This window comes from Chelonia mydas, chromosome 17 (assembly GCF_015237465.2).
Source record: "Chelonia mydas isolate rCheMyd1 chromosome 17, rCheMyd1.pri.v2, whole genome shotgun sequence".
Taxonomy (NCBI): domain Eukaryota; kingdom Metazoa; phylum Chordata; order Testudines; family Cheloniidae; genus Chelonia; species Chelonia mydas.
The window spans coordinates 24,108,469-24,122,407 of NC_051257.2; the positions used below are offsets into that span (position 1 = coordinate 24,108,469).

A 13,939-nucleotide genomic window follows, 5' to 3' on the forward strand; every position below is an offset into this window, starting at 1 on the left:
GCAAGTTCCTACAGACATCCCCTGCCCAATACTGCAAACTGTCCCCCAGATTTCCTGTGGCTGTAGCTACTAGCAGCTTCCCTAGAAGGCACAGGGAGGCGAAACAACCCAGACACTCAGCACCCAGTGATACTGTCTTGAGCAAGGATGTGAGCAGCACTTCTTGAAGCCGTGTCAGAGGTTCAGGAGCCCTCCCAAAAAGCTTCATATTCTTGGCTCCACCTGTAGGGGAGAAGAAGGAGCTAGGTGACCTTGTTGCTCATGTGCATGCCCAGGACGCTCAGGAAGCTGCTGTTTTCCAGTCGGGGGATCAGTGTGCCCGGTGACATGAGTGGCAAAGGTGGGTGTGCCCGGAGCAGCAAGAGAGGCCAGCAGGAAGCGGGCGCTCCGTGTGCACAGCCAAGGAGTGATGTGCTCACGCGGAAGAGGCAGTTGCCAATGGCTTGATGTTCCAAGACGGTGGGTTTCCAGCGCTCTTGCTGAAGTTCAGAGGCACCGCGGCTCAGCACCTGGCGATCAGGCTGCCTGCCTGGGCTACCGACCGTGGAGTGTGCAGCTCCCATTGACCCCTCCCCCTCCCAGTGAGGGGGCACGTTCCCTGCCCCTTTCTTAGTTCCTGCGTGGCATGTAGCTGGGATGCTTTCTCCGCCTCATGCCTCAAGCTGGTTTCCCCACCGCACCCGTGTGGCAATGAATGCTTTGTGGCTCAGGGTCCCTGAGGAGCATACTGTCTGGAGATCACAGTCCTGGGCTCTCTGCAGAGGTAGGAGCATGTGTGCCAGGGGCCACCCTCCCTTGTTTTAGCCTTTTCAAACTTCTATCAGTTACAAAAGCTGCCCACTGGGCCTTTGCTTCGGAGTGCCATCTGCCCCCCCCGCACACACACACACAAAGTTGCTCCACCCAGCCCCAGGCCCTGAAATGCTCTCTCTAGGGGCTCTTCCTTCCAGGAGGGAGGCAGAAGTGAAGCTGGCTCTCATGCCCATGGGGCCTCCTGGAGATCTCCTGCAGGGAAGCACCCTGTGCCCCAGGACAGCTTGCGCTGGGGAGGGGGCTGGGGAAGCATGTCCCCGGCTGCTCCCCAGAGCCTGGTGCTCTGGCAGGGAGGAGGCAGAGCACTGCAGCCGCTCTGGGCTCATGTTCATCATAAAACTCTGCTTTCTCTTTTGGAAGCCTCTGTTGGGAAATGCCGGTTCTTGGGCTTTTGAACACCTCACGGATGCCCCCTAATGGCTGCTGGGTAAATGGCAGTCTGGCACCAGCTCCGCTCACTCCCGAATCTGTCCCCTTAGACATCTGCTCTTGACACAGAAACCCAAGGAGCGTCAGGACATTGCTCACCCGCGCACGACCCGCCTACCAGCTCCCCGTTCTCCACCGCCCCACGCACCTGCTCACGCACCCTCGCCAAGCCCTGCATTCCCCCTGTCCCACGGGGCCCTGTCACCCCACAGCCTCACCTCACCTGCCTCTCATCTAGCCGCAAATTCATCGGCATCCCAGGGTCAGCAGCCTCACCTCCCCTGGGTCTGCATCCCCCCTGTGCCCCATGGGCCTGCTCTGACCCCCCCATCACTGTTCTCTCCCCTCGCCAGTCTGCATCCCCCCTGCGGCCCATGGGCCTGCTGTGACCCCCCATCACTGTACTCTCCCCCCAAGTCTGCATCCCCCCTGTGCCCCATGGGCCTGCTGTGACCCCCCATCACTGTACTCTCCCCTCGCCAGCCTGCATCCCCCCTGTGCCCCATGGGCCTGCTCTGACCCCCCCATCACTGTACTCTCCCCTCGCCAGTCTGCATCCCCCCTGTGCCCCATGGGCCTGCTGTGACCCCCCATCACTGTTCTCTCCCCTCGCCAGTCTGCATCCCCCCTGTGCCCCATGGGCCTGCTGTGACCCCCCATCACTGTACTCTCCCCCCCAAGTCTGCATCCCCCCTGTGCCCCATGGGCCTGCTGTGACCCCCCATCACTGTACTCTCCCCTCGCCAGTCTGCATCCCCCCTGTGCCCCATGGGCCTGCTGTGACCCCTCATCACTGTACTCTCCCCCCCCAAGTCTGCATCCCCCCTGTGCCCCATGGGCCTGCTGTGACCCCCCATCACTGTACTCTCCCCTCACCAGTCTGCATCCCCCCTGTGCCCCATGGGCCTGCTGTGACCCCTCATCACTGTACTCTCCCCTCACCAGCCTGCATCCCCCCTGTGCCCCATGGGCCTGCTGTGACCCCCCATCACTGTACTCTCCCCCCCCAAGTCTGCATCCCCCCTGTGCCCCATGGGCCTGCTGTGACCCCCCATCACTGTACTCTCCCCTCACCAGTCTGCATCCCCCCTGTGCCCCATGGGCCTGCTGTGACCCCCCATAACTGTACTCTCCCCTCGCCAGTCTGCATCCCCCCTGTGCCCCATGGGCCTGCTGTGACCCCTCATCACTGTACTCTCCCCTCGCCAGTCTGCATCCCCCCTGTGCCCCATGGGCCTGCTGTGACCCCGCATCACTGTACTCTCCCCTCGCCAGTCTGCATTCCCCCTGTGCCCCATGGGCCTGCTGTGACCCCTCATCACTGTACTCTCCCCTCGCCAGTCTGCATCCCCCCTGTGCCCCATGGGCCTGCTGTGACCCCCCATCACTGTTCTCTCCCCTCGCCAGTCTGCATCCCCCCTGTGCCCCATGGGCCTGCTGTGACCCCCCATCACTGTACTCTCCCCTCACCAGTCTGCATCCCCCCTGCGGCCCATGGGCCTGCTGTGACCCCGCATCACTGTACTCTCCCCTCGCCAGTCTGCATCCCCCCTGTGCCCCATGGGCCTGCTCTGACCCCCCCATCACTGTACTCTCCCCTCGCCAGTCTGCATCCCCCCTGTGCCCCATGGGCCTGCTGTGACCCCCCATAACTGTACTCTCCCCCCCCAAGTCTGCATCCCCCCTGTGCCCCATGGGCCTGCTGTGACCCCCCATCACTGTACTCTCCCCTCACCAGTCTGCATCCCCCTGCGGCCCATGGGCCTGCTGTGACCCCCCATCACTGTACTCTCCCCCCCAAGTCTGCATCCCCCCTGTGCCCCATGGGCCTGCTGTGACCCCCCATCACTGTTCTCTCCCCCCCAAGTCTGCATCCCCCCTGTGCCCCATGCGCCTGCTGTGATCCCCCATCACTGTTCTCTCCCCTCGCCAGTCTGCATCCCCCCTGTGCCCCATGGGCCTGCTCTGACCCCCCCATCACTGTACTCTCCCCTCGCCAGTCTGCATCCCCCCTGCGGCCCATGGGCCTGCTGTGACCCCCCATAACTGTACTCTCCCCTCGCCAGTCTGCATCCCCCCTGTGCCCCATGGGCCTGCTGTGACCCCCCATCACTGTACTCTCCCTCCCAAGTCTGCATCCCCCCTGTGCCCCATGGGCCTGCTGTGACCCCCCCATCACTGTACTCTCCCCCCCAAGTCTGCATCCCCCCTGCGGCCCATGGGCCTGCTGTGACCCCGCATCACTGTACTCTCCCCCCCCCAAGTCTGCATTCCCCCTGCGGCCCATGGGCCTCCTGTGACCCCCCATCACTGTACTCTCCCCCCCCCAAGTCTGCATTCCCCCTGCGGCCCATGGGCCTCCTGTGACCCCCCATCACTGTACTCTCCCCTCGCCAGTCTTCATTCCCCCTGCGGCCCATGGGCCTGCTGTGACCCCCCATCACTGAATTCTCACAGCATCACAACTGTCCTCACCACATTCACCTCCACCCCACATAGAGCTGCTGGGGTCCCTGCCGCATAACCTGCCAGTCCCCTCCCCCCCAGCCACTCCTGCATGGCACTGCTGGGATCCCACTGACTGGCCCCCGGACCGGAGAGCTGACTCCCCCTCCGCCCACCAGAGCCCTGCTGCGGCCCATGCGGCGGCAGGGTCCTGGCTGTCCAGGGTTAAACCCTTGGCCCTGGGATGCGCAGGGCCCTGGTACCCTGCAGGGTGAGCGCAGGTTCAGGTGTAGGGTGTCCAGCACAACCAGCATTAGCAATAGGGAGGGGGAAGCAGGCGTTGGGAGCAGGAACCCAAAGCAGATCCACCAAGATCTCTGGCCTCTCATCCCTCCCTTCCCCTGTCCTCCCTGCCCTGGCCTGCTGGGGCTGAGAGCTCAGCCTCTTCCTGCCACCCCAACCCCCCCTCGCCGCCTGGCTGCCCCAGCCTCCCCCGCCTCTGGAGGGGGATATCGCATGCCCCTCACGAGCCACTTGTGCCCCTGACAAGCCTGGCACCCCCAGCAGGGCTCCGACCCGGGCCTGGCAAGGGTGGTGAGGCTGTGCAGGGCTCACCGATGGCCCTGCCTGGGCTGCAAGGGGCGAGTGGGCAGGAATGGTTCCAGGCGCTGGGTCTGGGGCCTGCCGTGCCCACGTGCCCCCAGAGGCGTGATGTATGGCCTGGCCATTATGGTGCGGGGGCAGGGAGCGTTCGGCAGCCCAGCCCTCCCCCTTCCTCTCGCTGAAGGCTCTCTTGGCAGCTGCCCCGCTCTCTTGGCAGAGACGCACCAGAATTGGAGAAAGCAGCAAGAGAGAAATTAAAAAGGGAAAAAAGCCCAATAGCCTGGAGAAGCTTGTGTGTTTGCCCTTTGTAATGACGTAGTGTCCTGTGCCTCTCCCCTAACTCCCTTCCCCTCCCTTCGGCCAGCCCCCACCCCTCGCCCCTCACAGCCTTGGAAGCCACAATTAAGCGGCTCTGGGATAAAACACACTGGCTGCAAGAGGACTGGGGCATTGCTTCAAGAGATGGCAAGGCAGCTGGCTGCATCCCTCCTTCCCGGAGTCCTCCTCCTCCTCGCCATCCTCCCGGCTTCTCGGCAAGGAGGTAAGGAAAGCAACAGCTGCTTCTCCCCAGCCTGAGCCAGCCATTTAGCCCCAAGCCAGGCCACCTCTCTTGGGACACCTGACCTCAGGCGCTGGCTGGCTGGGACAAGGCTCCTGGGCAGCTGGTTCTGGGGCATGTGTCCCCAAGGGAAGGGGAATGCCCAGTGGGCAGGCTGCTAATGCCACGAACCCCCTTTGGGAACGGAGCAGCTCAACAAAGCCCCTGGGCCAATCGGAGACTTTGCCGTGTCTGCGCTGCCCTGGGCTCAACTTCCCCCTGCCGTCCGTGGGTCCCATCCACAGCTCCTCGCAGAACCTGGCCTGTCCCTTCTGCTCCCCGCCGCGGGGGCAGGCATGCTCCCAACTAGCCATGCCCAAGTGTGACATGGCACTAGGGCTCTCCCTGGGGCAGGGGTTGGAGCATGTCGAGCTGGGAGCCCAGCCAGGGGCTGCGCCTGGGGATCCCTGCCTGACACTGGACAGCCGCTCTCCTGGGGGGAGAGGTGCTTGTTGAGGGGCTCCTACCGGGTCATGCAACGTCCTCCCTAGCGCATCCCAGAAGGCAAGATCCCAGCCCCAGCTAGGGTACCAGGGCCCGCCGGGCTGTCAATGTGGGGGACTGAGACACAGAGAGCAGGCGTGGGGTGAGTGTGAGAGTCCGGGGTTCACTCTGTGTGTGTGTGTGTGAGACACAACCCATGTGTATCACACTCTCAGTATCTCATGTGTCACTCTGCATCTGTGTGTGTTACCCTCCGCGCATGTGACACAGCCTGTGTGTAGCCACCTCAGTGTGTATGTGAGAGACACAATACACGTGTCTCATTCTGTGTGTGTCTGACACAGCCTGTGTGTTTTGCTGTGTGTGACAGAGACACAACGTGTGTGGATCACTGTCAGTGAGTGTGTGTGACACGGTGCCTGTGTAGCACTCTCACTGCAGGTGTGGGTGTGATAGAACCTGTTCATAGCACCCTTGATGTGTGGATGTGAGAGACACAACCTGTTTGGAGCACTCTATGTGTGTGTGTTTGTATGCGTGTGTATGTATGGCACAGTCCATGTGTAGCACCTTCAGTGTGCGGGTGTATGAAAGAAAGAGAAACAAAGCCCCTGTGTATAATTCGCAGTGTGTGTGACACAGTCTTTGTGTATCACTTTGTGTGTGTGAGACAACACCCAAGTGCATTACTCTGTGTGTGTGTGTGTGTGTGTGTGACAGCCTGTGTGTATATGGGTATATGTGTGACACAGCCAGTATGGAACACTCTGTTTGTGTGTAGGTGTGACACAGCCCATCCGGATCACTCTGTGTGTGTGTGCGTGTGTGTGTGACATAGCCCAGGTGGATAACTCTGGGTGTGAGTGTGTAGTTCTGACACAGCCCATGTAGATCACTGTGTGTATATGTGTAAATGTGTGACACAGCCCGTGTGGAGCACTGTGTGTGTGTGTGTGTGTGTAGTTGTGACACAGCCCGTGTGGAGCACTCCCAAAGGCAAAAGGGATGAAAATGCAGCCTGTAGTTCACAATGCACATTGCAGCTGGAGGGGCGGGGCTGGGAGTGGCTGTGGGGCGGGGCAGGGCTGGGAGTGGCTGTGGGGTGGGGCAGGGCGAGTGTAGCTGTGGGGCGGGGCTGGGAATGGCTGCGGGGTGGGGCAGGGCGAGCGTAGCTGCGGGGTGGGGCTGGGAGTGGCTGTGGGGCAGGGCGGGGCTGGGAGTGGCTGTGGGGTGGGGCAGGGCGAGCGTAGCTGTGGGATGGGGCTAGGAGTGGCTGTGGGGTGGGGCGGGGCTGGGAGTGGCTGCGGGGTGGGGCAGGGCTGGGAGTGGCTGTGGGGTGGGGCAGGGCGAGTATAGCTGCGGGGCGGGGCTGGGAGTGGCTGTGGGGCAGGGCTGCGAGTGGCTGCGGGGTGGGACAGGGCGAGTATAGCTGTGGGATGGGGCTAGGAGTGGCTGTGGGGCAGGGCGGGGCTGGGAGTGGCTGTGGGGCGGGGCAGGGCGAGCGTAGCTGTGGGGTGGGGCTAGGAGTGGCTGTGGGGTGGGGCGGGGCTGGGAGTAGCTGTGGGGCGGGGTTGGGAGTGGCTGTGGGGCGGGGCAGGGCGAGTGTAGCTGCGGGGTGGGGCTGGGAGTGGCTGTGGGGCAGGGCGGGGCTGGGAGTGGCTGTGGGGTGGGGCAGGGAGAGCATAGCTGCGGGGCGGGGCTGGGAGTGGCTGTGGGGCGGGGCAAGGCGAGCGTAGCTGCGGGGCGGGGCGGGGCTGGGAGTGGCTGTGCCCGCCTGCGGGAGGGGCCGGCACGCCCAGGAAGGTCTCTGGGGGAGCGGGCAGCAGGGAGGGGACGTGTCAGCTGGCCTGGGCGGGCTGCGGGCGGCACGCTCTCGGCTGCCGAGCAGTGGCGGGGAGTGCCTAGGAGGAGGTGCCTAGTGGAGGGGCTGCCGAGCAGTGGAGGGGCTCGTGCCAGTGCAGACTGTCTCCTGGGGGCCTGTGGCACGTCTGCGTTTCCCAGGCGGGGCAGAGCTTTCTGCCCGGCCCTGTGACCGTGCCGCTGGCTGCAGCGGGCTCAGATTCTGCCCGCTTTGCAGCCGGCAACCCGGGTAGTGCCCACGCTGGCTCGACGGTGGGACTGGGCTTGCCTAGGGGGGAGGTGCAGGGGACCTGCCTCCAGTGGGCCCGACCCTGCCAGGGAACTGCTGTTTGTCCAGACTCCCCTCGCCTCCCCCCATGCCCACGGGGTCTCTGTGGCCACAGGGCTGGCCCCCCCAGAGACACACCTGTAGACCTGGGGTGTGCCTCTCCCCTGCCACGTGTAGGCAATGGGGCAAGTGGTGCTGGGGTAGTGGGAGAGGCCAGGGCTCTCTTCCCAACTCTGTGTGGGGCCCTGCTGCCCGTTGGCAGCTGTACACTGCACTCCCTCCACAGGCTTGAACTGGAAGAACCCAGGCTGCGCGAGCCATAGCATCAAGCACTCCCAGGCCAGGCAGGGTGCTGGCTTCGTCTCCCAGCTCTGCCCTGACAAATCCTGTCCACACAGGCTCACGGGCTGCAAAGGGCAGGAGTCCCGCAGGCCAGGCAGCAGGGACCATGGAGAGCGATTCCCACCCAGGCTGGGGCCAGGTGTGCAACCCAGGGCTGGATCACAGGCCTGGAAAGCAGGGCCTCGCGCCCGTGGCGTTTACTGCCCAGGCCCATCCCACCATCTGCCTGCTGCATCGCTGGGGATAATGCGAGCATGCCTGAGCCAGGCCCAAAGCCTGCACCTGCCCCGGCCCAGCTCCGCAGTAAGGCGATTAGCACTGAGCAGCCTCAGCCTGTGACGGTCACATGCTCACTGAGCACCTCCGAGGCAAGTGTCAGGCTGTGAGAAGCCAAGACCGCCCACGGGGCGCTTCTGGGGACTTGCAGCTCCTGACACTGTGCTCTAAGCTCTGTGTCTCGGAGCTCACAGCGAGACGGACAGAGAGGCCTTTGTTCTGTGCAATGCACTCTGCCCCATCTGGGCCCCCTCCTCACTTGGGGCCCTACAGAAATGGCGCCTACACTGCCCAAACCGTGGGCGCTCCATCGCCGGGATGGCCAACCTGGGAGCTGCCCCGCAGCCAGCACTCCTGCATTGGTCCCTCCAGCGCCTCCCGCTGGGGCAGGCTGGGAACTAGTGCTCCTCCACTCTCTACAGCACCTCCTGCTGGCGAGGCTGGTGCTCCCTGCAGCTAGGACTTCTGCACCATTCCCTGCCGCCTGGAGGAGCTTCTCAAAGCCAGTGCTGTTCCTACTCCCTCCAGCGCCTCCTGCTGGCAGAGGCCACAATGCTGCTGTGAGCTCGCCCCTGCTCTGCTTTTTGTGCAGCAGATAGGTCCAGTGCACAGCAGCTGGGTGTGGGGACGGGAGCTGCCCTATTCCCTGTACCTGTGCAGCAGGCATGGCCCCGTTTTCAGTCTACGTGTCTCCCACCCTTGTGCTGCACACCTGATGATGGCTATTCTCAGATATGGCCAGGCTTTCATAATCTGAATTTTGCCTCTTTTCTAGGGTGACCAGACGTCCCGATAAAATCAGGACTGTCCCAATTTTTAGTTCTTTGTCCCGTGTCCCGACCGATGCACGGTCAGGACGCCATGTATCCCGATATTGCGGCTTTGGCCGCTCCAGCGGGTTTTTTGTTGTTGTTGTTTCGGCAACTCCGGCCGGTTTTTTTTTTTTTTTTTTTGCTTCCCCCATGTGTCCCGATATTTTGTCCGTTTCATCTGGTCACCCTACTCTTTTCCTGCTCATGAATTGTTCCCCAGGGGCATGACTTTCACCCAGTGATTTCAGTGAATAATTTGCCATCTGCAGTTCCGCGACGCCCAGCACCGGTGAGCCCTGCTCCACAGCTGGCAGCAGGAACCAGCATGGCAGAGGTCTCCTGGAAGCCAGGACAAGGGCCCTGAATGGAGCTTTAGCCGCATGGCAGCGAGTGACTGGCCTCTGATTCCTGCCAGATGGTGCCACCCATCTTATCAGAGCCTCGTAGCCTGGTCCTTGCTGGGGTGGGGGGTCCAAGAGGGGCACTGCAATCTCAGCCCCACGCCAATGGGCAAGAGAACAAATGCCTCTGTGCTGGCTGGAAGGCGAGAAGTCTGCGGGAGCCCTGGAGTGCGCCATGTGGAGCTGCCCCTGACGAGCCCCCCTGGGTCGGGGATGCCCAGGGCGACCGCTGCAGTTCTGTTGGTTTCAGTGCGATCGCTTGCACCAGGGCTGAATTCGGTTCCTCGTGTCTGGTCGTTGGCTTTATAGCTCAACAGGTTAGGGCCCCCAGGGCCAGCCTTGCACGTCTGGAGGGGCTGTGCAGTCTGGGGCTCAGCAATCTCCTTAGCACAAGATCCTAGAGACCTGCCTGGCTGTGAGCAGCAGCCCCTGAAGCCAGCTGGGAGGGGACCTAACCAACTCGCCTTCAGGGAGCCTCTGAAGGAGACACTAGGGGCTATCTACTCTGCAGTTGGCAGCCAGCCGCCCAGCCTGGGTAGGGCTCTGGCAGGGCCCGAGCTAGTGCGCTAACTAGCTGTGTGAACGCCGTGGCTGTGGCCAACATGCAGGCTAGCCACCCAGCTCAGGCCCAGGGCTCGGGTGGGCCTGAGAGCTGAGCTGCAATGCCCACACAACTATTTCCAGCATGCTAGCTCGAGCCCCGCTAGCACGTCTGTCTGCCAGGGCTGGGAGGCTTGCCCCAGGTTCAGTGTGGACCACCCTCATGCTCCAACAAAAGGGCAGGACAGCCAACATCTGGCACCAGCGATCTGAGAGATCTGACCCGTGGACTCTTCAGAGCGTGCAGTGAAGAGCTGGTGCTAAGCTGGGGCCTGGGACTTATTGCCGTCAATACGAATGGGCTGGGATATGAACTAGCCAGCTTGGTGCATCTTGTCCAGCCATGGGCCAAGCTAACCGAGCTCAGAACGGGAGAGTCTGCCATTAGCAGATGTCACCTCCTGATATTCTTTCGACTGTAGGATTCCAAAACCCTCCTGCCAAGCAAGACAAGGCCCCCCTTCCAGCAGCACACAAGGCCACGGTGAGCTTTGCCAAGATCCAGGGGAGGTTGGCACACTCCTCACTCAGCTCAGCTCCACTCTCAGCCCTGTCTGGGGAGGGCAGACTCGGGAAAAGTTGGGATCAGAGCCTAGGAGAGATGGAAACCTCTGTGACAGCCAGTCAGTGAACAGCTGGTGAGGAGGGCTGAGTGGGAGATAACGCTGAAGGTAGCAGGGCCCCATGAGAGACATATAAGCCTGATGGATGGCGCCCGCCCAAAGGATCCAGAGTATCCTTAGGAGCCCTTTGCCCAGCAGCTGAGAAGCATGGCTGAGGCACCGAACATGAGAAGGTCTGCACAGAACAAGCCCGTCTCGATGACAAATCCTGAGTTAACAGGGACCTGCCCTTGGTGCTGGGGAGTGACGCCAATCAGGAGCTGGCACTGGGGCGAAGGAGAACTAGACCGAGGAGGAAGGATGCCCGGCTTCAAACCCCCCACCCCAGCCTACCCAGGCTGGGCAGGGACATTCATCAGCCATGGCTCCAGGAAGGCTTCTGTCCCATGTGTGGTGGTGCCAGGTGCTGCATTAAGTGGCACCAGTGCTGGGCCAGCTCCTGCCAATGGGCGCCATCCAGGTCGTGCCCACGCTGACTGCCGTCTCCTCTCCGCACACCCGGCCTTCTCAGACTGCTCTTCCTGGGAACCCAAACTCCGCGGGGAGGCTGGGCTGGGATGACTCAGCACCAAAGAACTTACCGGGAGCCAAAGGCCCCTCTGACCTCTCTGGAGGGGCAAATGGAGCCCCTCGCTCGAGTCTTGCTGAGGAATGTCCTCATCCCAGCCCAGCTGGCACTGCACAGCTAGCTGCTTTAGCCACCATGTGGGACCATTCCTCCCAGCAGCAGCCCAGAGGCTCCTGCGGCTCCCCCGGCTCTGGGGCAGTCACATGCCCTCAGTGCCGTGTCACGCTGGCAGCCGCGCCAGATAACCACTGCCTGGCGCACAGAGCTCCCGCCGACACAATAACCTACTTGGCAGCAATGAGCGCCGAGCTCTGAGCCCTGGAGACAGGGGACAGAGGCTCCCCCGAGAGCTGGGGGGGGGTGTCTCCCTTTCCCCTAGAGAGTCTGCCCCCCTTCCCCTCTCCCTCCCAGCAGGCAGGGGCAGCAGACTGGGGCTGCCCTCTGGACAGCTCTCCAGGGCCAGGGCTGGACGGCTTACTGGTGGGGAGGCTGGAAGCCCCACGGGGCCCCCCAGTCAGACACAAGCTGCTCCAGCTACTCCCACCACGGCTCCCCCACTCCTCTCAGCAGCCAGGGAAGGGGTCGGAGGGAGGTGAGTTCCCCTTGCCATGCTGTCCCTTCCTGTGGCCTTGGGTCCCCGGCTGCACATCGCAGTCCATGGCTCACAGGGCCAAGCTGCAGCCCGGTGCAAACATCAGTGCAGTTCTGCCATTTACAGCAGGGCTGCAGTTGGCCCTCAGAGTGAGTCTGTGGTGCAGACAGGGCATTGCTCTGGGGAACCTCGCAGCACTGGCATCCCAGCTGCGCCCCAGTCTGGGGAGCCCCCCTTGGAGATGTTTGCAGCGGCTGAGGCTGGCGGTGGTCTGAAGTGCAGGGCAGGGAGGGGCCGCACGGACACTTTGCGTTTGTTTTTAAACAAGGAATTATCTGGGATTTGTTTTTCCGAGCCAGCGGGAGGCGAGCGGAGCGGGAGCCAGGGTTCTAATCCCTGTTTGAAAAGGTCAGAGCCCTGTCATTCATCCCAGCCAATAACGCAGTCTCTGCGACGGGAAAGTGGGGCAGGGCCAGGCCAGGGGAGTGAGAGGGACAGACAGACAGACGGATGGGGAGACAGGAGAGCGAGGGCTGGAACGAGTGCCTTTGGCTGCGGGAACGTGTTATCGCTCTGAATTCCATGCAAAGTGAGATCAGCTCGTCTGGAATCTGGAACCAATTCCAAAGCCTGCGGAGGCTCAGTGTAATATGCTCCACATTAGGCCGGCTCTGTGCTAGCTGCGTGGGCCAAGGGCTGCGGGCCTGGGCATGCAAGCTGCTGCCAGTGCAGCAGAGGTCCACTGGGCTTTGCCTTCTCCAGGGCCTGACACCCAGGGCTCTCAAAACATTTTGCTGTCCTGTGACCTTCCCATCCCATCAGGGGCACCTAGCGCTACCTCACATTACAGGTGGGGCAACTTCCCTGAGACAGGAGGGGAAGCCCCTAGGCTGCCTGGCAAGTCATTGGCACAGGTGGGATGGCACCTATAACTCATGGATCCCAGCCTTGTACTCTGTCATCCATCCAGTGCTGCTAGTGTGAACCCTGGCACTAGTGCTCTGTCTGTGTCTGGGGCTATAAGTGTGACCCATGACACTAGTGTCCTCTGTGTATCTGGTCTGTGAATGTGAACCCTGGCACTAGTGCCCTGTGTGTACATGGGGGCTGTGAGTGTGAACCCTGGCACTAGTGCCCTATGTGTGTCTGGGGCTGGGGGTGTGAATCTTGGCACTAGTGCCCTGTGCGTGCCTGGGGCTGGGAGTCTATGTCTATGTCTTGGGGCTGTCTATGGCGCAGGCAGGATGTTGTCTCCTCCCCCAGGGGCAGAAGCAGCTGGAGCAGAAAGCACTAGGAAGGCTTGTCCCAGCTGGACACGTGTCCGTGTCCCTGGCTGGAGCGGGTGAGAGGGCAGCTGTAGGGAGCCTGGTCTGGGTGTTGGGAAGGAAACGAGAACTTCTCCAAAGCCTGCTAAAGCTCCCCAGCAGTGAGAGCAGCCGCCTGCGGGCAGGCTCCGTCTCAGCCCCTCGATGCCATCTGCTGGGCATGTTTATTTGGGCAGCTGCTAGTGACTCCTTCAACTTCCACGCCCGAAGAACATAACCTAGCTGGGCGAGCTGGCCCGGAAGGACCTGGCTGGGTAGAGACTTACACAGAGCACCCGGCCATGGGCTGGGCTGAGGTGGGAGCAGGGCTGCCACCCGTCACCCCTCTCCAATGTGGGAACAATGCCCCCTCAGACCAGCCCTTGCCTAGGGGCAGCTGTGCACACTGGGACTGGGCCAGCTCCTGCAGGCAGCGGGTAGGACGTCTGTGCCCTCCCAGCTGGAGGCCCCACCCAGGGCAGGCAGGCAAGCCGTGTGCCCCGATTTACACAGAGGTCGCACTAGGCCACCCCAGGCAGAACTCCATGCCTAGCATGGCAACCCCGGGCTCCCTGCTCAGCACAGCAAACCCATCCTCCGCTGTCTCCCCTGCAAGGGGGTCCTGGTCCTGCCTTTGAGGTGCTTAGTGATCTGGGCCTGGGATACCCCGTGGAACTCCAGCTCCCACATCCCAAACACCGCACCCCGTTTTGTGCTGTCTGGGAGACTCAGCAGAGGCCAAGAACTACCTGGCGCTGCCCTGTAGAAAGACGGAGTGTTCGCTCCCCAGTGCTGTGTCTAAATACAACAGCCCTCCCAGCACCGAGTCCACACACAAGGGCTTGTCAACAGAAGCATATGGCTCTATGCAAAGGAATGGAAGTTCATGCAGCAGTGCCCCAGTATGTCCTCAGGGCTGACTAACCTAGCTAGGAGCAGGGTGGTGGCAGGCAAAGGTGGG

General features: G+C 62.2%; 1 protein-coding gene across 29 annotated transcripts in view; it reads left to right on the forward strand.

Moving 5' to 3' along the window:
* Positions 1-4,512: 4,512 nt before the first annotated feature.
* ELN (elastin) overlaps positions 4,513-13,939 on the forward strand; it is a 112,579-nt gene continuing 103,152 nt past the window's right edge. For 8 of the 29 annotated variants that reach the window (XM_043531130.1, XM_043531126.1, XM_043531129.1 and 5 more), the window contains exon 1: positions 4,544-4,831. In XM_043531130.1, the coding sequence (XP_043387065.1) occupies positions 4,753-4,831 (79 nt within the window). In that variant the 5' untranslated portion in view covers positions 4,544-4,752. Of the gene's footprint in view, positions 4,832-13,939 lie in introns of all 29 variants that reach the window. The other 21 variants (XM_043531122.1, XM_037880683.2, XM_037880685.2 and 18 more) reach the window with 8 other exon arrangements.